Source organism: Perissodus microlepis, chromosome 13 (genome assembly GCF_051167445.1).
Source record: "Perissodus microlepis isolate ML-2025 ecotype Zambia chromosome 13, ASM5116744v1, whole genome shotgun sequence".
Taxonomy (NCBI): domain Eukaryota; kingdom Metazoa; phylum Chordata; class Actinopteri; order Cichliformes; family Cichlidae; genus Perissodus; species Perissodus microlepis.
The window spans coordinates 11,726,472-11,751,015 of NC_140473.1; the positions used below are offsets into that span (position 1 = coordinate 11,726,472).

At 39.7% G+C, this 24,544-nt stretch overlaps 1 protein-coding gene across 6 annotated transcripts in view; it reads right to left on the bottom strand.

Annotated features, from left to right (window-relative positions):
* pde10a (phosphodiesterase 10A) overlaps positions 1-24,544 on the bottom strand; it is a 67,129-nt gene that overhangs the window by 2,445 nt on the left and 40,140 nt on the right. For 4 of the 6 annotated variants that reach the window (XM_084948085.1, XM_084948087.1, XM_084948088.1 and 1 more), the window contains 19 exons: positions 14,593-14,621; positions 13,487-13,610; positions 11,321-11,370; positions 11,075-11,215; positions 9,992-10,147; positions 8,970-9,020; positions 8,440-8,498; positions 8,145-8,196; positions 7,437-7,579; positions 6,593-6,685; positions 6,156-6,342; positions 5,169-5,311; positions 4,790-4,873; positions 4,517-4,667; positions 4,252-4,407; positions 2,948-3,120; positions 2,682-2,793; positions 2,397-2,477; positions 910-998 (listed from right to left, as the gene is read on the bottom strand). In XM_084948085.1, coding sequence (XP_084804211.1) covers positions 910-998; positions 2,397-2,477; positions 2,682-2,793; positions 2,948-3,120; positions 4,252-4,407; positions 4,517-4,667; positions 4,790-4,873; positions 5,169-5,311; positions 6,156-6,342; positions 6,593-6,685; positions 7,437-7,579; positions 8,145-8,196; positions 8,440-8,498; positions 8,970-9,020; positions 9,992-10,147; positions 11,075-11,215; positions 11,321-11,370; positions 13,487-13,610; positions 14,593-14,621 — 2,074 coding nt within the window. The remainder of the gene's footprint in view (positions 1-909; positions 999-2,396; positions 2,478-2,681; positions 2,794-2,947; positions 3,121-4,251; positions 4,408-4,516; positions 4,668-4,789; positions 4,874-5,168; positions 5,312-6,155; positions 6,343-6,592; positions 6,686-7,436; positions 7,580-8,144; positions 8,197-8,439; positions 8,499-8,969; positions 9,021-9,991; positions 10,148-11,074; positions 11,216-11,320; positions 11,371-13,486; positions 13,611-14,592; positions 14,622-24,544) is intronic. The other 2 variants (XM_084948086.1, XM_084948090.1) reach the window with 1 other exon arrangement.

Genomic DNA, 24,544 nt, shown 5'->3' on the forward strand with positions numbered 1-24,544 from the left:
AAAACTGCAAAACACACACACACACAAAAAGGAAGAAGTTGATTTGCAAAACAAAACAGTAGCTACAACAGTGGCCAGGCAACACAATCAGTTCTTGTTGTCATGAAGGTGATCTCTCCCCCATGTGCTGTGATTGACACAAGAGTGCAGAAAACCAAAACAAAGCAAAACCTTCCCTTTGCTGCTATTCTATTCAATTAGACAGCCTGATGCAGTTTACACGTCTTTGGCAGATCCCACAACACGCAGCAGGGCTCCACAGGGTCTAGGCCCGTTGCCCACCCGGAGCCCAGTGCTGACGTACAGCTGGGGCTTAAGTATTACACTGCTCACTTTGTTTGCATTCCCCACAGATCAAGGACACATTTTATAAAGCAGCACAAGGGCAGACGAATGTGCAACACAATCCCGTTCAAAAACCAGAAATAACAACTGTAAATACCTTCTTTACACTCTTATCTATTGTGCACGCAGACATGCCCGACGCACAATGTCACACCACACACAGTGACGCACAAAGTTAGCACACTGTAGTCTATATTTATTTTTCATTTAATCCAAATACTTTAAAAAAAAACTCATAACAAAAGTGGGGTCAAACATTAATGGCGGAACATGCCATTTTTTTGTATTTTTCACTGGAATGCTTAAAAACGTGTGCCTGTGCACACACACCTTATCACCTCTGATCTTACTGGATTAGTACTGTATTAAGGACGGCACATGCATTACTGGTTACCCTTCAAGCTGCTGTCAGCTCATTTATCGATCACAGCAGAGGAGAAATAAGCATGACAATAATGTGTAAAGCAACCTTTAGACTTTGGTGTTTTAGACATTTTTCACAAAACAAACAAGAATTATTCATTCACTCAATTTCTTTGCCAACTCTAGCTTTGAATAACTTACTTGCAGGCCTTTAGCAGAGGACCTGATGGAGGAAAAAGCTCAGCAAGTGTTGTGTAGCATGGAACTGCAACACCATTGTAGAATCCCACCTTTAAAAAAAATGAGAAAGCAAATGTAAAATAGACTTAATAACAGTAAAACATGTATCATATGCTAATATTTGTTGGACAAAGACCCAGTTTTTGCATTTTTGCCTTTGTACACCACCACAGTGGATTTTAAATCAAGTGTGACTGAAGTGCAGACACGTTGCAAAACTGTTTCATAAACTTGTATAGGAATAAAATACATTTTTATATGTAATCCTCCATTTTTAGAGGCTCAAAGTTATTTGGAGAAACTGACATCATTTTAAATACAAGGACTGTTTTTAGTACAGTTTGCAGCCAATGACTGCCTGAAGTCTAGGACCCATGGACATCATCAAATGCTGTGTTTCCTCCACTGAAATGCTCTGCCTGGCCAGGCCTGTATTCAGTCTTATCTTCAGGAAACTGAAAAGCATGGTCCATTGGATAGAGATTGCTTACTGACTTACCCAGTATCCAGTATCTTTGCCTTGAGAAACTTTTGGGCTGCTTTTGCTGTAATCCTGAGGTCATTAGTCATTTGCACAGTGAAGTGCTAGAAAGTACAGCCTCGTACACTTCACAATTCATCCTGCTTTTTCTATCAGCTGTCACATCATCAATAAACAGTCGCAACCTGTTTCCACTCAGAGCCATACACGCCCATGCTGTGACATATTCTATACCGTGTTTAACTGAAGATTAGGTCTGCTTTGGATCATGAGATTTCTCTCCTTCCTCATATTTTCTGTTCCCATCATTCTGGTGCAAGTTCATCTTGGGAATCTCTTGATTGTAGACTTGAGAGTGTTAATCTTGTTAGATGTTATTAACTTATTTCTCTAAACCATGGAAATAATTCTGCAATCATGCACTTTAGTTGTCGTTTGTGGTCTTTCATGTTTTTTGGATTTGCTGATCCCTCCAAACTATTTTTTCCTTTTAAGAATGAACCAGATTTTTGATTTGGCTAAATTTTTTTGTCTTGTTTAGTTTTTTCAGTCTAATGATGGCGTCCCTCGCTTGCAATGACATTTCTTTAGACTTTATATTTCAAATTATAGTGAAAAGCCAAAAAATGCAAATTCAGCTACAGATATTGTGGCCATTAAACTGTTTGTTAGTTTACAGAGGCCGTGAATTTAATGGAGACTGTTTATAAAAATGGTTGTAATTGCTAAATAGTTTTTGCAAAAGGTTTCGAAAGCCCCTTGAATTAAAGCTTAAAGTCTACACTTCAATCAACTATTTATTGTTTGATTTAAAATCCACTGCTGTGGTGTACAGAAGCAAAACTACAAACGCGTTGATTCAACAGTTCCTATGCTGTTCTTTTAAAATATATTTCCCATCAGAAGGCCGAACAGTCATTAAATATTTAAAGCAGTTAAAACACACGAGTAAATGTCTTGCTCTTACCTGGCCTTGGGGAACCTCGTCCTTCTTGTCTCTGTCCATCATAGGGATTGGCTGGATCCCAATCTTCTTCATCTCATCTCCCTGTGGAGTAACAAAATAACAAGATAACGTGGCTTTTATTTTTGCACACTGTGGTTAAGTCTCCTGACCACTAGACAACACGATGTTGTGCCTTACAAATTGTAAGTTGAAGCAGCATTTACGAGCAATAGAGGCCAGACTGTTACACTGGAGGCATAATCATGACACTGAAACTGTTTAAAGTCTAACAGTATCCCACTGTACCTCAGCCCAAAACTCAGCATAGATGTCGTTGGCTGTGAGTCGTGTGATTTGCCACTGCTTGGTAACAGAACACAGGTCACATGCTGTCATCATCAGACCAATCACACGGTCCCTGGAGGGGAGCAAAGCCTTGTTATATCCATGCGGGGGGGAAGGACTCAATGTGCTGTTTATGTGCGCCAGGTCTAACATTTCACAGCGTGATACTGATGAGACCTGGTGTGGTCCTGACCTGACCTGTGCCCCAGTGTGAGTCGTAGCCTGACCTGTGGGAATGGTTGTTCAAATCCAGCGCACATGAGGTCAGCATCTCCGACAGCTGCTGGTGGTTGTTGAAGTAGAGGGCGAGATCTGTGGCGATGATGGCCTTTCGAATGATCTCCAGCACCTGCTCGTACTCGCTGGAAGTCAGGTTGGAGAAAATATTGTGCCCTTCCAGCTATGAGAAACAAAGAGATCAATAAAAAAGCAAAAGCTCCACTTATGAGGCATTCAGCTAGACTACAACATCTTGCAAACATAAGTTCATCACAGGGCTACAGCCCAAACTAGCAGATCCTGCATGTTACAAAAGACACCTTGTAAGACGCTAATCAGAACTAAGTCATATGATCCTTTGAATGCATATGTAACTAACAGTTCGTATAAGGATTCGTTATCTAATATAGTAAAATATTTTTTGTTTGTTCTACGCTGATGACATTGTTGCAGAACCAGATGGAACATTTTTATGGGTATTTTTTAAATTGTGATCCTTTTTCTGTTTTGCTGATCAAGTTATTTTCATTTCTTTCTCCAGTGAAGTATAGTATTTAGGCTACAGTCACACTAGGGGAAATGGTGCCTGGAAACCGTAGCACGACCCAAATTATTGTAACCATGTGCAATGAACTCTTGTTCCCTTTGACCTGCCTCGAAGACAGACACGAAATCTCGCAGTCAGTAGCCATCTTCAAAGTGACTCGTATCCATCAAGAAGTCGATAAAACGGGAATAAGACGGAGTCAGTCTGCTGTCATTCTGCTGTCTTATGAATGGAATCACGGTGGCGATCTCATACAATCTGTTTGGGATAATTTGGCTATTAGCTGTCATCTGGACCGGTTGAGTCCACAGATGTGTCACAGACAAGTTATTGGCGCATACTGACTCCAATTTATTGCAGCGTGTTGGCAATTTGTCCACATTAATAAATTAGGAGGCAATTATTGTTTGCAGTCAGTCCAAAATGGAGCGCAGTTGTTTGCCTCCCACCAGGCAACGTGTGCACTCACCTTGTGATCAAACATAGTTGCCCAGAGGATAAGAGTGTAATGGTAGTTACACTCAAGCTGTGTAATTACCTTTGAAACTGGTTGCAGAATTTGAAACAAATTCATTGCAATAACTTGGCAACCACTGATCTTTTTTCCTAGTCACTGCGAGGTGCTTTCATATTTTTACTCTAGTGTGACTGAGCCATTGAGTAATAGGTTCATTATTTCCTATTAAACACGTGTGGAAATAAGATTAAGTAGGGTTAACATGTTGATTTTCAAGGTACCCTAAATTCTGTATTGTGGATCTCTACCTGCAAGATAGAAACAGTCTGAGAGAAGTGGTGCTGCTCCATGGTGGAGGTTGAGTACAGAGCAGCCAGTGGATGGTCAAACTTCTGGAGGTAGGCATTGCTATACCCCCGATGGTCCAGATCATGGCAAAGACAGGCTATTAGCAAACCCTTCTTCTGTAAAATGGTGGGCAAATAAAAACACATTTTCTTGAAAGCACACAGTGACAGCAGATGTTGATCTTGTTTCCAGTTATTTTCCTAGCAGACCCAACAAGAAGCAAACCTCTAGCTCTGTGAAGATCCCAGAGGTTTTCTGTAGGATGGCGTACATACAGTGTGCCACCGTCACTGCGTGCTTCCAGTTGTGGTAGGGCACACGGCGGTAGTTCTTCTTTACGGACATGGTGAACCGGCACAGCTTCTCCAGCTCAAAGCTGTATTAAGGTGAAAAAAGGAAAAGAAACTGGTAGTGGATGTTTGTTTATTTACTTTTTATTCCATTTAGTTTCTTGTTGTTTGAGTCGTAGTCTTGTGTAAACAATATTGCTGACGCTACCTGGTCTTTCCACAGGAGTTATGAACCATGTAGATAAAAATGGCAGGCCAGATCTCCTCAAAGGGACTGATGTCAAAGTGGAACCTGGAGGAGGGAGCAAAAGGTTTAAATTAACATGATCAGCAGATCTGGGAAAAGGAGACAACATGCAGATTAAGGGACTTCTGAGATCTGAGAGTTTTAAACTGACAGGTTGACATCTATAGGACACGGTCCTTCCTGCACTGTGTTTGTGTTTGCACTCTTCTTGCAGGGCGACACAGTCCAGGTCTGCGCTGTGTCATTGTGCCTTTCACAGACATGTGGCTGTACACTCATGTCTACTACACTCAAGGTCAAAACATGAGTTCCCTAGAAGGCCGCCAGAGGAGGCACTCACATTTCGATCTCTTTATAAATAGGTGCAGGGAGGTTGAGCTGGGTGAGGGTCTTCCATTCTTCTGATGTGCAGATGCTGTGATAAGACAGTTTCTCCATCGTTACTCTGTAAATGCATTCAGAGTGTCGGATCCTGTGGTACATCTGCAGGGAAATCACAGACCTGGAATAAGTCTTTAAAATGCCAAGTGAGAACTTGAACACTGCTATACATACCACAGAAATGTTGTTTATAATATCAATGTAAAATTCTATCAGTCTCTCCGGTGAAAGTTAAAGTTGTAGTTGTAGTGTACGCCTCCAAATAGCATTTCCACATCTGGTTTGCATCCCTGTCCTCAAGCTAGATGTTCATGTAAAGGCGCCAGGCATCACACCTTCACCCGTAAATCACTTTGAGTCAGAAGCAAGCCAAAGTTAGCTTCCCAGAGACACGAGGCATAAATTACAACTAAACACAAATCCTGTCACTGGACGGATGCAGACCTCGCATCTTAAAATATTAACATCTCGCATCAATTTTAAAAGGAAGTTTGTGACGCTGCTCATGCGTAAGTTTGTCGCAAGCGATGACAGTGAGTCAGGCCCCACAGCGAGGACACGCTCTGACAGACAGGCCACACAATGCAGGCTTTGAGAGTTAGCATGATTCATGAAATGTTTGTGTTACATGTAAGGGATAATCACCCGGTGATTATGCATTTTTACAGCACTGCACACTTTAAATAGAAACTGCACTTTATTCGTTTTAGACTGTGATTTTTGGTTGACGATGAAGCCGTCACGTCAAAGTTGGAGTTATGTCAAAATAAGATGGTTAAAATTGAGCACTCGTGGCCTGGAGGTACGCCATATATACAATGTTCTTATAATGTATGTAGATTGCAAAGTGTGTGCAGGAAGATATCAAGTCAGTGGGGTATGCATTTGCAGTTAGACAACACCAGTTAGTCTTTTAAGAAGTGTAAGACTAATTTGGTGTACTCACATTTGCACAGTGTAAGGCCAGAGCACAAAAGACAGCAAACATCTTAAAGTTGTTCTCATCTGTTTTAGTGAAGGCACTTCCGCTTAACTTGTTCACCATCTGCACCACACCTATAACGGTCCCCCTGCTCACAATGGGCATGCACAGAATGTTCCGCGTGGTGTAGCCAGTTTTCAGGTCCACCTCTCTGTTCAAAAAGACATACAGTTATGTTGATTTTGTCAGCTTATCTTGTGACTCATACATTGTAGCATGTTTGTGTTTTAACTGCTTTTGCATACTGAAAGGCTCCATTAAAAATAGTAGTATCTTAGCGCTGGTCTTTTGCATACAACTGAATAAGCAAATGTAAATGAAGCAGAACTCTTCAGTAGCATAATTTAAGATATTTATTTAATGTAAAAGTAAGTAAAAATGGCTTATAGAGCCTGTTTTACCTGTTGAACCGTGGGTCTGCATAGGCATCTGGGATATTTAAGACTTCCCCTGTCCGAGCCACTTGGCCAGCTATTCCCTTGTCTATAGAAAACCTACACACAAAGACAAGGAGAGAGATAATCTGCATTTAAAGTCAGTAATAAATCACCAATACGGAAATTAGAATAGGACATTTGCAGTCTAAATTGTAAACGATTGCAGATTTGAGAACAACAAAAAATCTGTGGCAGTAATACACAATGTGTTACTGAACATGCCAAAAATAATTGAAATAGCTTTAATTTTTTTATATGATTTCACTGTGTATTTATTTACTAATTTCTTTTCCTATTTACCGTTTTATTTATTAAAATAAATGTTAAAATAAATGAAAATTTAAATAAGACAAGTATTAAGAATTGTAAAAAGATACAGGTATAAAAATGTTATTTAAAAATGAAAAAAATTAATTGGAAAAAAATACATATGCAAACAAATATACATGTATACATACAAATGAAAAAATAAGCTATATGAATAAATATAGGTATATGAAGTTCAAAACTTAAAGATGAAAATTCAAACAATTCTGCTTTTAAAAGAATATGAATTCATTTATGTAATTAATGTTTCTTCTTTATTTTTTTTTTTCAATTTAGCAGTTTAGATGCTGCAAAATAATACTCTACTATGCCATTGCTATTTTTCTACTGCATATACTTTTTATTACTTTAGCAGATTTTGTCACAGGAGGCCAATATTTTAAACGGTGCACTCTGAACATAGGATCAAAAAGTGAGTCTAAAAATAATAAAATCATCACACTGAGCACACTAAAGCAAAAAAAAAAAAAAGTGTACATACCTAATTTCTTTGGTTTTCCTAAAGACAGGTTTGCCTTCTTTCTCTTCCCCAATGTCGAACAGGTCAGAGTATAGTTCTTTGTTATTGTGATCTACCTGGAAGAGTGCACACCTGTCTGCATTCACCAGGTTTTTTGCATATATCTGTAAAAAACAAAAAAACATCAGGGACAGAATCTTATTAACAACACTGGGGACTGACAAGAACTTGGGAGTTACATCTATCAAAGCAGATAAAACACTGCTGGTTTAAGTGATTCTGGACTGAACAGTTAAATGAGGAGAATTATAAAAAAGCAACAACTACAAGTCATCCCCTCTTATTTTAGTGCTCGAACCAGATGACTTGAGTTTAGACCACAGTCACAAGGCAACCAAAAACATACAAAAAAAAGAAGCAGGTTTTAGTAAAAGAAGCAGGAAAACCACATTTTACACTTGCCTGTTTTAGATGTAAAAAATTGATTTGGACTGAGCCAAGTCAATACATTTATTTAGTATTACTATGTATCTAAAACTAATGTAACCACTTAATTAGTTAAGAATAATCATTATGAGCACGCTATTATTTTTAGAAAGTAATAGGAGTGAATCTGTGTTACTGCGGCATTGCTAGTCTTTTTAACAGACATGATTTAACACACACTCCCAGGATGTGTAGCCTTGAGGACAATGTGAATGAACACGTACTTGCAGAAATCACACTCACCATAATATGTTCAAGTAGAGAATCTATTGCCACAATGTTATCAAAGTATGTTCTGTGCGAAAAGAAGAAATGGCGCATTGAGATGTTTGACAAATGGGAAGCTCTGATGACGTTCACATTCAAGACATGAAAGCTAGGTTTCCTAAAATGTAGTAATCTCTTTTATCGTGTGGGCTACAAGTTTTATGTTATCACAGCCGTGCTGTGAGGACAAGATACTTATTAGACCAAACAATATTCACTTTGTGTATCAGTTATTTGGTGTTAGGGAAACTGTAACAGGAGCAGCTCTTACTTTGACACGTCTAGTAGGAAGTCGTTGAGCTCAGTCTGTTTGGCGAGGCCTCTGCACACCTAGCAACAAGGAAAAAGACGTCACGAGTGAGTACACAAACGTATCAAAAATTTCCCAGAGAATAGAGAGCAGCTAACCCAGGAGTGCAGCGCTGCACTGCTCACACAGGCTCAGAGGTCCATTGTGGCCAGAGCTGCAGTGGGACGCTGCTTCTCTGAGGTGTTATGATGCTATCTGTTCATATAAAAACAGGACTGGGGCATAATGACGTCCATGGGGAGCTATTTGTTGAAACTACGGCTCAGTTGATTGGACTGGGCTCGGTGACAACTCAGTTCTTGTACACAGTGGATTTAACCATTAAAAACACAGGTGCAGAACCAGAACAAACAAAATCATTCGAGAACATACAGTAATAAGTGGAGCAGGTAGGATTCGCCTTTTCCCCTGACAAGTCTTCAGTGAGTTACTGTATACTGTATCTGTTACACACTCAGTTTTCAGTTCTGCTTCTCCAGAGGTTTGCTCACCTGCACTTGATGAATAGCAACTGATGCCCATGCTAAATTAGCTGTAGCAACCTGGAAAAGAAAGCAAGGCTTAGCTCCAAAGAACTGCAGTACAAATACTATTGCAATTTACACATTAAGTCACACCGTGCGGGTTTAATCTGTACTTATCACATTTTCTCACTACGAAACAATCTCAACGTAATTATCCGTTCTGCACATCAGGCAGTCTCATAATCACAGAAGTGCTAGTTACCCCACAAACTCAGCGCAACTCTGGGAACTCAGGCTCAAACCTGCTGCATCTCTATTGTATATTTGCATTTAAGCAATGAAATGAAAAATAAAAGCTGCAAGACAAGTTACGGAAAAGACCTTCACTGTCCACATGTGATTAAAATGAGGACAACAACTCCTAAAAATAACAGCAGGACTTTGCAGGTTTAAAAAGCATGTCAGCGTTCAGCTCATTATTATGAGGTTTTGACTTGCACCTTCAGTGTTTTGCAGTAGTTTACACTGTACATTAATTCAATATGGCAAACCACTAAACACAATAGAACAATTAAAAACTAAAAAATGCCAAAAAAAGAGCGTTATTAATGTGTAATAAGCAAATAGCTACCTGTTGAGCCACTTTAAAGTAGATAAAAACAAACTGATGCAGGTTTAAACTATGCTGACTTTTACAAGCTGTTCACATATCGATTATATCTACATGATGATCAGAAATGAAAAGAGCATTTTAAATGCTCTGCATTTTAAATTTGATTCTTTAAAACTTATGCACCCTGCCTACACCTGCTTCAACATTCTCTATATGTAAAGCCATTTTCCAGCTCAATGCACTGTTGTTCACAGAAAGACTTTCATCTGGAGACAAATATACCCCTTTATATATTTTCGACAATAAAAATGAAGCCCACAAAGCTAACAGAGATCTCAAACAGATCCAGATTAAGGGTAATACCAGGCTAACTGTAGTTCTGTGAGCCTTGCTTCAGCCTCCCACTCTTGGTGTGTTTTGTCTGGGTCAGACTGACCTCCTGGTGGCTGAGGTTGAAGGGCTCCTTGCCCCAGTGCCGGTGAAGCTCCACGATGGCAATGAGGTCCCCGATGGCAGTGACGATGGGGAGGCACAGGACAGAGTGAACATGGATCCCTGAGTCCTGCCCTGTGCCGTCTGGGAATCTCTCGTCCTGCAACACAAAGACCAGCGAAGAACATTATCACCTGAACTGCACAGGGCATATTAACTGATGAAGATTACAAAGAAACTCCTGTTTCTAAATCTGTTGCTATGAAAAGTACGCCACATGTGTCTCATGCGCTTGTTTTCTTAAGAATTTCACTTTGACACACACTCACAGAGACACACACACACACACAGACACACACCTTATAATAAAGTTAAGGCTTCTTTAAAGCTGAACCTGATTTGTTTTGACTTTTAAACTTGAAGAGTTTCCACTACAGTGTGCCTGTGCTGATATTTCCCTGAATTCTGAAGCTTCTTCTTATGCCTCCTTTGAAATCTGCTCCCGTTCAAAGTGTGAAGTGTAAATCAAAAGAGGGATCATTTATTATGTGTAACTATATGAAAATACTGAAAAAGCATAACTGGATAACAAACTAAATGGCCCACTACATAAATACTCATCATTTGCCTAATGAAGCAGAAATATTGAAGGAAATGAGAAAAGAAAATGACGACAAATGAGGGAAAATAAACTGAGGCAACACAAAAGAAACATTTACAAAAATTGCGCTAGACTAATTAAACATATTAAAAAAGGAGAATTAATGCAAAAGTACATTCACACAACAGCAACATCCAAATAAATCATAATAATTACTTAAAGAATGCCTACAATATTTTTAATATATTTGATCACTTAACAAAATATTAATTCATTAATTAGTATTGACTAATTTACCTTTTGTTTCATATAGTTACTCCTATTATGATTATTTTTTAATATCTTTAGTTTGACAGTGTTGAGCACATTAACCCAATGAGACCAATAGGAAAGAATTATTTCATTATATGTTTATAGCTACATAAAGTAGTCAAACACTAGATGCACTGAAATGTTACACTGTTGATGGATGACAGCCACACATACCCCCATGACGTCCTCTACTAGCAGTGTTTTGCGAGTCTTGGCAACATGAGCGGCAATGGTTGTCCCAAATGCGATGGGGCCAGAGGGGATGAGGGATGGAGGGCCATCCTTGGCCGCCGTTGGAGTGAATAAACATAAACTCTGTTGAGAAGAACAGACAAGAACAGGAAGTGAAGCACAACTGGAGAAAAAAGGAACATATACACAGAGATGCATCAGTAAAAAAAAGAAGAAGTCAGCACTCACATTGTTGCATTCTCCCAAGAAGTAAAGTGCAAATCCATCAGCTTTAGTTGCTGCAGGAAAAAAATAAATAAATAAAAAAATAACATACAGATGTGCAGAGCAAGTGACTAAAATACAATCTGGTCAAATCTGACATTCACTGTCAGCCTATGCCTGCGAATGTGTAACCTACCTATCTATCTATCTATCTATCTATCTATCTATCTATCTATCTATCTATCTATCGTTATTCTGTTACTGGAGTATTATTTATTCCTACCGCTGTAATTCTGTGAATTTCCCACTATACCACTAATAAAGGCTATCTTATCTTATCTTATCTTTTTAAGTTTAAATATTTGCTTTAAAAAATACTCCTACCTTACCTACCTGAAATTATTCATAATTATGAAATACTGCTTTCTGTTGCATTGTCAACATTGTTGACTAAATACTGTACTAGTTGGTGCTTCTGCCTGAACCCTATCTGACTACCTGAAATAACATTTTAAAAATGAAATAAAATAAAATAAATGGCAGATATCAGCGAGAAAAATAAAGACAACAGAGAGACAAAAACCCCAGTTCAAATTCAAATTCAAATTTTATTTGTCACACACACACAACCATACACAGTATGACATGGGGGTGAAATGCTTGTAGCTGTACAATGCCCGACCATTAAATGACAGAAAAAAAGTTTTACAATATTTACAATTTACAGGTCACTACAAAATTTACAAATTAACTTAGGAATTTACAGTAAAGAATGTGCAAATAGCAGAAGAGATTATAAAGATTATAAAGATTATAAATTATAGGAATTATAGGATTATAGGAAATGTGTGGTGGTGCGTGTGGTGATGTGATGTGTGTGAGAGTCCAGTCCTACACCTGGTTCAGGGCCCGAATAGCCTGGGGGAAGAAGCTCCTCCTCATTCTCTCTGTTTTGGCCTTAAGGGAGCGGAAGCGCTTCCCAGACCTCAACAGTGAGAAGAGTCCATTGTTGGGATGGGAGAGGTCCATCATAATCTTCATAGCTTTGGTCTCGCACCGCTTGGTGTAGATGGACAGCAGGTCAGGGAGCTCTGATTGAATGATGCGTTCGGCTGAGCGCACCACTCTTTGCAGATCTCGTCTGTCCTGCTTGGTGCTGTTCCCAAACCAGGTGCAGATGTTTGCCGTCAGGACACTCTCGATGGTGCAGGAGTAGAAGTTCTTGAGCACCTTCAGTGGCAGATGGAAGTCTCTAAGTCTTCTGAGGAAGAAGAGACGCTGACGGGCTTTCTTAACCAGGGTGTTGATGTGGCAGGACCATGACAGGTCCTGAGTGATGTGGACACCCAGGTATCGGAAACTGTCCACTCTCTCCACTGGCGTGCCACTGATGATGAGGGGTTTGTAATTCCTCGCCTGCTTTGTAGTGAAGTCCACGATCAGCTCCTTAGTCTTGCTGATGTTTAGGAGGAGGTTATAATCTATAATCTAATACCAATCTATTAACAATGTCCTAGATAACTACAAGGGTACTCTGACCGAAAGCTTTGACTGCCATCCAGTGCATCTCATTCCCAGTTCTCCTTTCCAGTCCTATTTCACACAGATATATAGGTCATGTTATCATACAATGTGGAGTCAGAGAGCCTGGTGGTGCAGTCAGTGCACAAGTGATCAAGCAGTTAATGAGAAATGAGGTTTGGATAAAGTGAACCCTTATACTCAGATTCATTATAAAAGTAGAACTTTGAATCACTGCTTATGAAATTCTCCCAGTCATTAAGATGGAGACATAATATGAAACAGGAACAAATAATCCATCAATACTTTATGAACTGAATCAATAAAATAAAAAAGAGTGATTGTTTTTAACCTTTTACATAACTCAATTTTCTGGTTTATTGGCCTCTAAGTGACAAACATGATTTGGTTTGCTTTGCTAATTTGCAAGTAATTCTTATCCTTACTTTTGTTTATTGGATCAGCATGTGGGTGGGGTTTACTACAGTGGGTGTTAGAAAAGTACATGTGCACCAAATTTGATTTTAAACGGACAAAACTTCCTGCTGCATCTGAGCTTATCCTGCTCCTCCACTATTACAGTGCTGAAATGACACCCAGAGTATCTGAAGCCGTGCTCATCGAGAGAGGTTTTGCAAAAATCCACTTTTGGTTGATGTTTACTTTTACCTGTTTTGATGATGTTGCACAACTCATAGAGCAGGAGTTTATTGTCTCCTCCAGTGTCCAGGCGCTGCTCTATGTAGCTGTTGAGTTCGTACACCACACCCTGCATATTTGTGTCCTGGTACTGCTGGACACAAGACACAAAGAAATTGGATCTGTGCAGTCTTGCACAAACACTGAGATTGAATATCAAAATTCAGCAAGTGCAACGAGGCAGAAAAACCTGACAACAACCTTCATTCTCTACCGCATTCAGTCTAATGTTACTGCAGATTACTCCAGGTCAAATGACTTTTTTTTTCTGTTTCTCAGTGAAAGGGGATTAATGCCATTCACAAAGACAAAGCCATTCATCATAACATTACTCCCCGCCCCACCCTTAGACTCTAGCTCAGGGATCCCCCTGCAGTTTTGCAAGGAGGCCACCAGATCCCCACAGTTCTGATTAGAGCTCTGGCAAGCTGTGCTGGTCAGCCTCAGCTTAAAACTGCAGTTATGTAAGAGGCAAACCTCCCGGCTAGTACGGGGCAAGAGAGCGGTCTAGTTCTGCTCCTGCCGTGAGTGTGAGGACAGGACGGCAGGGAGAGTGGCGTACTAGAAACCCTTCCCCATGAGACGCCTTCTATCCTCCCACATCCTGTTTGCACAGACGTATGGGTGACGCACTGAGGGGCCAAGTGGACCTAATTTTTTCCCCCTTTTTTTCCCTGTGTGTGCATGTGTTAGTTCCTTCTCCTCAGCGTCATGGCCCCGCTGTGGGTGCTGACACCCGGTCTTCTGATGGTGTGAATGACAAAGGTGTGAACATGCAGTATGTGTAACAATAGCCATTGAACCTTTCTAACTTTCCCAACAACTGTGACACACATGATGCGTTTATGGTCCAACCATATGTTTTCTTATTCTTTATATTGATGTTATGCCTATGACAAAGTCATACAAAGGCACTAGACTAAATAAAGTAAGGACAAGGACAAACACAACTGTTTCAGTGTGTGCAGTTCTTAAATAGCATCAAGCCATTTTTACAGTTACTGAAGGACAATATTATGTTATAATATACAGAATGTAATATATAAAATAAGATGATAAATAAAGCAAACACCTACCCTGCTGACTTCTTTAGAGGATGTGTCATCTGTAAAGAGAGAAAGTTAAAAATAAAGTTTAAAATAAATGACATGAATTTCAGTTCAATTCTATATTTACATAGCAACAACAACAGTTGCCTCAAGCAGTTTTATATTACAAGGTAAAGACCCTACAATAGACAGAAAACCTCAACAATCACAGGACCCCCTATGAGCGAGTACCTGGTGACAGCGGGAAGGAAAAACTCCCTTTTAGGGATGAATCCAAAGTAGATTAAGATCTGGCCACTAACTAAGACATGAATAATCACATTCTGTGAAAACCTTTGCAAATTATTTTTAAGTTTATTAGTTTAGTTTTAGTTTATTAAAATCCACATTAACTAAAACAATTTGCTACTAATTATTAAATAAAACAAAACCGAAAAATGTAAAAAAAAAAAAAAAAAAATAGCTAAACACAGATGTAAGTAGGTAAGTAAGTAATTACCTATTTCACAGATAAAAAAAAATCACAAAGTGCTTTACAACACAAGAAATTGAAATATAAAACAATGTAACAGTAAATAAAACAGCAATGTAAAACAATAAAAACAATGTAAGAACAAATTAATCAAAAGCAGGAAGCAGTTGGTGATGAAGCATGTGGTGAAGCGTTTCAGTTAAACAAAAGAAAACAAAATAAAAATATCTTTTGTAAAAAAAAAAAAAAAAAAGAAGAAGAAGAAAAAAAAAACTAACCGAAATTCATTTTGTCAACTCAAAAAACTAATGTCCTTAGTTTTAGTCTTGTCAGTTTGTCAGCATAAATGCCCAGGATAAGATGAAAAATGAAAAACCAATTAGAAAATACAAAATTACAACACTTTAACCAGCATCACCACCTTTTCTGTTAGGGAATGCCCAGGCAATGCATTCAGCAGGCAGCGGCCTCCACACACTTGACCGTTGTGTTGTGATTATTCACACAGCAACAACATGATCGCTGATAAACCTGCCAAATCTCAGCCTAAGGAAGAATCGCTACAGAAATTCAAGCTTTGCTCATAAAATCCAAAGCTCCTAAAACATTAAAGGACTCTTGTACATTTGCTGTTGTTACATTGTGATACTGAAAAGTTTGGTATCAATCCAATATCAAGTAAAATCACTGATACTTTTGGGTTAGCTTATGTAGGGCAGTCTGTCACACTTAAGTGATGAATCATCATTAATTTGCAAATTCTGAACACATTTTAATGACCACTAAATCATAGTGGTTTTTACGTCCCACAATGATCAGTTAACACAACAAAACACACCTTTCAGTATGGGGTTTTTTGGAGACCTGGAATGCAAAAGCTCTGGAGTCTCTAAAGCACTTTGGTTCAACTTCCGTGTTTAATTTCAATTTTGACTTTTGTTGCCATGATGCCAGGTCTCTCTTGAAAATGAGATTTTTAATCTCAATGAGATTTTTTACCTGGATAAATAAAGGACTAATAAAAAAATAATAATAATAAAAAAAAAATTCAGTTTTATTTATACAGTGCCAAATCATAACAATTATTTTCTCACGGTGTTTTATATATTGTAAAGTAAAGACCCTACAATCATACAGAGAAATCAGGGAAAACCCCAACAATCGAATGACCCCCTATGAGCAAGCGCTTTGGTGATAGTGGGAAGGAAAAACTTCCTATTAACAGGAAGAAACCCCTGGCAGAACCAGGCGGCCATCTGCCGCGACTGGTTGAGAGTGAGGGGAGGAAGACAGGACAAAGACACGCTGTGAAGAAGAGCCACGGATTAAGTCAGATGATGCTACTTTTGTAAGAGGAACTTCAAAATGCTTTTAATTGTTACAAAGTCTGAGTAACTGTGTAGATGTGAAGGCAGTCATTGTTTTTTTGGATTAAAACCTTGAAAATCAACAGTCAGAGAGTCATAAATCTTCCCTGGCTGTTTAAACACTGCATGGGTGGATAATCAGCTGTGGACTGATGGATCACGACAGGCCAACATCACGAGCAGCAAATAAGAAAAACCATATGCTGTCCTCAGAATAGTCGTCAGGTGAACAAATACGAACGATGGCGTATTTAAAGCATCAATACTCATTATCTATGAGTAATGGATGAATATTTTATCTACTTAATGCAGGGAGGTATTTATTTAAATGACGTTCCTTTAAAAACAAAATTAGGAGAGATAGTCGTTTAAGTTGACGAGTGCAAAACTTTGCGGCTTCAAGTGCAGATTCCTGCTGTAATTTACGGCTGCTGGGGAGACATATGACTATTGTCTTTGGATGTAGACACTGAAGTATGTGATAATTATGAAAGCTTCAGCCAATCATAACAGTTTCTGGACTCATAATCTGGGAGTGGGTCTGGGAGTGCTACTTGGGCTGAAAATAAAACCATTCACACAGCTCAAGTGATTCTTCGGTACACGTGGGTCAACAGCACACGAGAACATAAACCGCTGAGATCTCTTTGATAACTTTTCATGTGATCAAAACCACGCAAAGAGCTGGGCAAATTTTAGAAACATCCACTGAAGTGCTGACTCGAGCTGGCCATCCTTTGAAACGAGCCTCTTTGAACATGTGAAGAAAGGAATTGCAGCCGGCTACATTGTTTGTTGTTTTAAACATTCCTGCAGTATGCTATGAGTTTCCTAACTTAGCCATGAGACCTATTTTAGAGTGAACCGCTGGCCGCTGACGTCAATCAGACGACAGAAAGTTGCACTTGAAAAAGACTTCAAGCCCCACTGAAAAAAATTATCTTTTTAAAAATGACTTGTTGAGGCCTAAAATAATCAGACAATAATCCCTTTAAAGGGCAGCTATGACAGTATTACTGGTTTAAAAAGTGGTCTACATTTTTTACAGCAGTTCAGAGCAGCCATATTAACACAAACACTGATGCGTGACAGTTTTCTTTCTGACTTTGATTCCACTTCCCTCATAGAGAGACGGGTCACTGCACAAAAAACAGTGTCACTCTTTAAAATCTTATCCGAAGGGCACCAAGGCTCTCTAAACCAATGAAAATGATTTGAATCATTTGAATTGCATGCGATATGATTCAGTGTGGGACAGGATCTGTGTGGTATGCAAAAATTGTAACGCAATTAAAGATGCTTGAGAAAGAGGGCTGTGTAAATAAACCTAAATTAATTACAAAAAACAAACAAAGAAAAAACCCATCTATGCAAATACAACTCAGGAAATTGCAATTCTCACTGCTATTTGGCTCGTAACTTATGTCATTTTTCGCCTTGTCGTTTGTTCAGCACATGAGCAGCGGCTTTTTCTTTCTCCGTGACCCCCCTCACAGTGCTGCCCCTTGCATCACCTCTCTCTCCTCACCCACGGCAACAAGGTTCACTAGAGGGTGGTGAGGCGTGGGAAACGGCACTTTAGAAAAGGCTCTGTTTGACGGGTGATGCTGCTCCAGGAGACGCGTGGATCATTTTATCCTGCTCCCACTGCGGTGGATTTATGTGCTCAGTGATATTTATCTCTTTGTCTGTCTGTCAGTAAGAGTATAAAAAAACCAAAACAAAACTACAAAGCCAGGGGTGGAGCATGGGAACAAAAGGCTTTCATTGCATATTTAGATTGCTTTATTCAAAACAGAAACGCAGAGCATTGGCCTTGGTGGAGGATCCCCATAACGTCAGTTGCGCCACTTATCCAGCAATGCCAAAAACATAAGAATGAACCAGAAAAAAAAGTCATATCAGGAAAATATTACACTGATGGGAAGATTTTATAATGGTATTAACAACAAACAAACAAAAATATTTCTTAAACCAACAAAACTAATTGACCAGGTTCTTCTATATAAAAATATAAGTCATTCTGTCAGCTTCACAGGAACACATCCTAAATGTCCCTCCTAAAAAAGTAAAACTGTGACCAGACAATGTTCATTACAGGTCTAGTTACTGCACAGACACAAAATCTCAGTTAGCATTTTATTAGCAGAACCCTGAACCCTGTGTGTCTGCACACCACAAAATGTCTAAGGAGCTAAAAATGAACAAGAATAGGTTGTAGTTGTGGGATAAACACTGTTGAGGTGAAAAGTAGAACCGTTCTATGCCTGGAAACTATAGAGTTACAAAAGCCCTTTAAATCTGTTCTGCTGAACCAGTTTTGCCCAGCTGGAACAGTTCCAGCAGCTTCTTTTAAAGTTTGCATGCAGGGTCATGCACACATTCAGCAGGTGCAGGTGCAGGTCCAGCATGGCTCTCACATAACTGTCTTTCCTAGAAACCAGAAAATATCTTAGCTCTTTGGCTTTTGTGTGTGTGTGTGAGAAGACATATGCTGCTTTGTTCTGCATGACCACCAGCACCAAAAACAAAAGACTAAACTGAAATGTTACAGATATAAGATCTTTGTTTCATCACACATGTGTCATGGGATTATAACAGAGCTATCCCTGGGGTAGACATTCGCTTTAGTCGTGTTTGCGCGTGTGTAACTGTGATTTTTATCACCGGGCCAGCCATCAACACTGGGACAAAAACCAGCCGTCTGTTAATACCTTCCCTTATTTTCAGGAACCTGCTGTGATTTCAGTAAACACACCAGGAGAGTGCTGACATGACTTAGAAAATATACTGCCAGCACAGTCGACAGTGAACACTAAACACAACTGTCGAGCAACTCCTGAACGCTGCAGAGGCTGAACTGACTTCTTTTAGAAACTTCATCACACCATTTAAACTCCCCCCCCCCCCCCCCCCCCCCCCAAAACCTGCTGCACAGTAGCTTTGGTTCATCAGGTACAGTAAATACAGTATGCACTAGTTTTGTTTGGAAACCACTGCTGAGTGGGTAAGGCTGACTGTTTGACTATTTCATTACACTGTGTCGCTCTATGTCCGATACAATTTATTGTCCACAGTCGTACTCTTGCAAACACTGCTGAAACCACTGTAAACAAAACAGTGGGAGTGAATCTGATAGAACAACTATGTGATGACAGCAAGGAAAATAGTATAGATAGATAGATAGATAGATAGATAGATAGATAGATAGATAGATAGATAGATGATAGATAGATAGATAGATAGATAGATAGATAGATAGATAGATAGATAGATAGATAGATAGATAGATAGATAGATAGATAGATAGATAGATAGATAGATAGATGATTTGAAGAAGCATCTAGAAGATATCAGTAGCCCTGGGCGAAGGTCTTGCACAAGAAAAATGTCTCAGTCAGACAGGTCTAATGCGTACGATACTTTATGGGCTCTTTATTGATCCACCACTACAGATACACAGTCTCCCACAGGACGGTCAGCTAGCAGTGACTCAGCGGTCAATATGTGTCGACCTAGTGGTTGTCCTGCATCGACCTGCTGCATGGAGGATTTGGAGCTGCCAAAAAAAGCAGTCTTCTTCTTTTTCAGTGCCATGCTCTCTATTTACCAACAAGCAACAAGCGAGTCCTCCTTCTTTCTTTTACTTTTCATTAACCTGCTCTACATTTCTGGCAAAAGGCTTTAAAAGAGCCAGCATGTTAATTAAAACATCTAGTTATGTTTACCAAATGTTTTTACCATTTGAAACTCAAAGTGCCTCATGAGCGCTGCGTAGGGAGAGGTGAGGGGCATCCACCTCCCCTCCCTGGAAAGCCCTGCAGGTGAGCCTGCTCTCTTATCACAGTGGTGGGGTATGAGGTACTGCTACACAAGCACATCTTTGTCTGCTTGTGCCTGGCCTCTAAACACATCTGAGAAACAGTATCAGCTGCTTAACTTGGCCTAACTCTCTTGCCGCTGGAGACCAGGCCAGTAAGGATAAAGACTCACTTTTCCACATGCTTCTCCAGTAGAATAGAAGAGGATATCTACTTTATTGTAGCAATTCAGAACATACACCAGTTATTGCACGGTAGGACTGAATTTCTGTGTATTTACAGGGTGGGCCATTTATATGGATACACTGTAATAAAATGGGAATGGTTGGTGATATTAAAGTCCTGTTTGTGGCACATTAGTATATGTGAGGGGGCAAACTCCTCAAGATGGGTGGTGACCATGGTGGCCATTTAGAAGTCAGCCATCTTGGATACAACTTTTTTTTCAATAGGAAGAGGGCCATGTGACACATCGAACTTATTGGTAATGTCACAAGAAAAATGATGGTGTGCTTGGTTTCAATGTAACTTTATTCTTTCATGAGTTATTTACAAGTTTCTCTTTGTTCACAGCCATTGACATGTCGAAGAGGTTAACACGTGAAGAGCGGATCGAAATTGTGTTGCTATCTGGTGAACGCAGTAACCGGGTCATTGCAGCAGATTTCAATGCAAGACACCCTACGAGACCACCCATCTCCCATGCTACAGTTAGCAAACTGCTTGCTAAGTTTCGTGAAACTGGTTCAGTGTTGGATTTGCCAAAATGTGGACGCAAGAAAACTGTCACTAATGAAGAAACATCCGTGGCTGTCCTAGCTTCATTCAGCAAGAGCCCACAGCATAGCACTCGCCGCATGTCACTGGAGAGTGGCATCAGTCGAACATCCCTTCGGCGGATATTAGCTACTCACAAATGGCACCCTTACAAACTCCAGCTACTGCAGCATCTCAACGAGGATGACCCAGATCGGCGCACAGAATTTGCAGAATGGGCAAAACAAAAATTGGAACAGGACCCTCGGTTCACGCAGAAGATTTTGTTCAGTGATGAGGCAAACTTTTATGTGAATGGTGAAGTTAACAAACAAAACCACCGCTATTGGTCTGACACTATCCCACATTGGATGGATCCCTCCAAGACTGTTGGAACAACAAAAGTGATGGTTTGGTGTGGTATATGGGGTACAACAATAGTGGGTCCATTCTTCATCAATGGAAACCTCAAGGCCACTGGATATTTGAAATTGCTACATGATGATGTGTTTCCCTCTTTATGCACTGAAGCTGGCACGTTCCCTGAGTTTTTCCAGCAAGATGGTGCACCACCACATTATGGGTGCCAGGTCCGAGCATTCCTAGATGAACAGTTTCCTGGAAAGTGGATTGGTCGTCGTGGGCCAGTTGAATGGCCCCCAAGGTCTCCCGATCTGACCCCCTTAATCTTTTATCTTTGGGGTCATCTGAAGGCAATTGTCTATGGTGTGAAGATACGAGATGTGCAGCACCTGAAACTACGGATACTGGATGCCTGTGCTGGCATTTCTCCTGCGGTGTTGCTATCAGTGTGTGAAGAGTGGGAGAAGAGGGTTGCATTGACAATCCAACACAATGGGCAGCACATTGAACACATTTTATAAGTGGTCAGAAACTTGTAAATAACTCATGAAAGAATAAAGTTGCGTTGAAACCAAGCACACCATTGTTTTTCTTGTGACATTACCAATAAGTTTGATGTGTCACATGGCCCTCTTCCTATTGAAAAAACAAAAGTTGTATCCAAGATGGCCGACTTCTAAATGGCCACCATGGTCACCACCCATCTTGAGGAGTTTGCCCCCTCACATATACTAATGTGCCACAAACAGGACTTTAATATCACCAACCATTCCCATTTTATTACGGTGTATCCATATAAATGGCCCACCCTGTATTTTCCATCGAACCAATATAATACGAATAAATAAATTTAAAGTATAAAATAAAAGTATAAATTTAAATTGTTACACATATACAGTTAAGAATATAAGAAAAAATGTCTATATACTTATATTAGTAAAAGAAAAACTATACAGGATTATTGATCAAGCAGGGAACCTAGCCTGACAGGGACATGTTACTTCAATTACTCAAGTAGTCAATTTATCCTTGTAAAACTCTGATAACTTATTATTCGAATAAGGAAAAAGAAAAACCAAACAAACAAAAACCTAAATCTTTTCCTAAACCTAAATGGACACCCATGCCATGATACTCCTTGGATGCAGTTTTGGTGCTGATGTTAATGCCAGAGGAGGTTTGGAAATCAGCAATTAATGAATCAGCTGAGCGTTTGTGGCTTTTACCCTCTCTGCGACTCAGCACTTGGTGCCACCCACTCAGCAACTTTACACGGCCGGACACTTGGTGGTCGAGTTGTTGTGGTTACTAAACGCTTCCTCTTTACAATAACACCCCTTACAGTTAATGGTGGATTATCTAGAAGGGAAGAAATTTCACATACTGACTAGTTTCGGTGGTGGCATCTTATTACAGTACCACACTCAAATTCAAAAAGCTCTGTAAAAAGAACCATTCTTTCACAAATGCTTGTAAAGGCAGGCTTCACGGCTAGGTGCTTGATCTAATGCACCTGTGGCAAAGGGAATGAAAACACCAATTGTTGAGATAAAGAAGTTTGGCCCAAAACTTTTGTCAATGTAGCGCCCTTGAAACTTGGTATTGAAAGAGGAAGTGCAGTGCAGAGTTTGGGGTTGTTTGGATGAGCAACGGTCTTATTTTGAGGTCTTCCTGTTCTGTAGCTAATAAACTAAGTTGCAACACATACTGTTGAGGACCTGCCCACAGATTATTTCAGAGTTCTTGAGGTTTGCAGTTTTGCTGCAAGATTTGTGAATTCAGAGATAATGTCATCCTCCTCTATGAATGACCTCATAGTTTAGGTTTGCAAAATGCTAATGCTGCACTGATTACTTAAATGATTAATTTAAAAAAAATCAGTAATGAAAACAGCTGTTCTTGTTCTAGTTCAAACATAATCCAATTCTGACTGATTTAACGGAACAACTTTTCCTTGTTTAAAAGACCTTACATGGATGAGCAGAAGTTTCAGAGCTAAAAAGCCTTGCATGGTCTGTCAAACAGACACATTCATATACATTGTGTGTCTGTCTGTGAGTGTGTGTGCATTGCAGAAGGCACAGATGAGTAACGAGGGGCCTCTGAATGGGTGCAGCAGAGAATTTGGGATTTATTAATTGTCCCGTGACAGAGTGTCGTGTGAAGTAAACATTGCCAGTGGGACCCTGGTCAAAGGAGGTGTGATGGTCAAATGACATCAGCAGGATTCTGGGAAACAGCGTTTCTGTGTTCTGGCGGCTTTAAGGCAGCACTGCAGTGTAATGTGCTGTTGAGAGCAATCAGCTTTGAATGTTGAAGCCTCATCTTGATAAATAAACGACACAGTATGAAGTAAGAAAGTAATAAACAATGATTTAAAAAATACATTACAGAAAGACTAGAATTTGATTATTATGACAAGAAATATTTGTAATATAACTGCACAGCAGATTCAACTCAATAAAGAAAGTGTGCAAATGTGAATCCTTTTTCCGGAGTTGCAGGGTGCAACACAACTTCTGCACAAAGACACATACACACTTGCGTGTGCAGAACAACTGATTTATGTAATCCAGTGTTGTCCATCACATGATAAGTGAGAACAAGACTGGCTGCAGGGACTGCTTCCAGGAAGCAGTGGTTATCTCAATGACAGTCACATGATGACAAATCCTGCTGTTGCTGCACTCATAAAAAATATAAAATCAATTGCATCTATTACAAGTGCGAATAAAAAATGAGTTAAGTAATATGTCATTAGAGAGAACTATTTTACCTTCATCAGTACCACAGGAAGTACTTCATTACTTCGTTAACACACGGGGGGAAAATGTGTAAAATACTAGCTAGAAGTCAGATACACACTCTTAGCCATCAATCTAACACAGTGACCCATTCATCCTGTGTGATGAACCAGAAATTAGACAGTGTTTGTCATTTGAGTGGATACAGCCACTGAGAGGAAGTTACAGAGAGGCTTCAGAGTGGTGCCAAAGCGTCTACTCGCAGTGGTCTTACAGAGGAAGTGGACTTAGTAATATTACTCATGATGTGATGTAAAGATCAAGTCAAAGAGAGACGTGGCAGAATTAGAGAGCTGATTGGTGATGTTTTCACTCTGGTCTCCTCCCACTCAGTTTAAGAGTTGTACAAACAGTAGCTAAATGAAGTATTCTAACTACCACAGATCAGAAATAGCG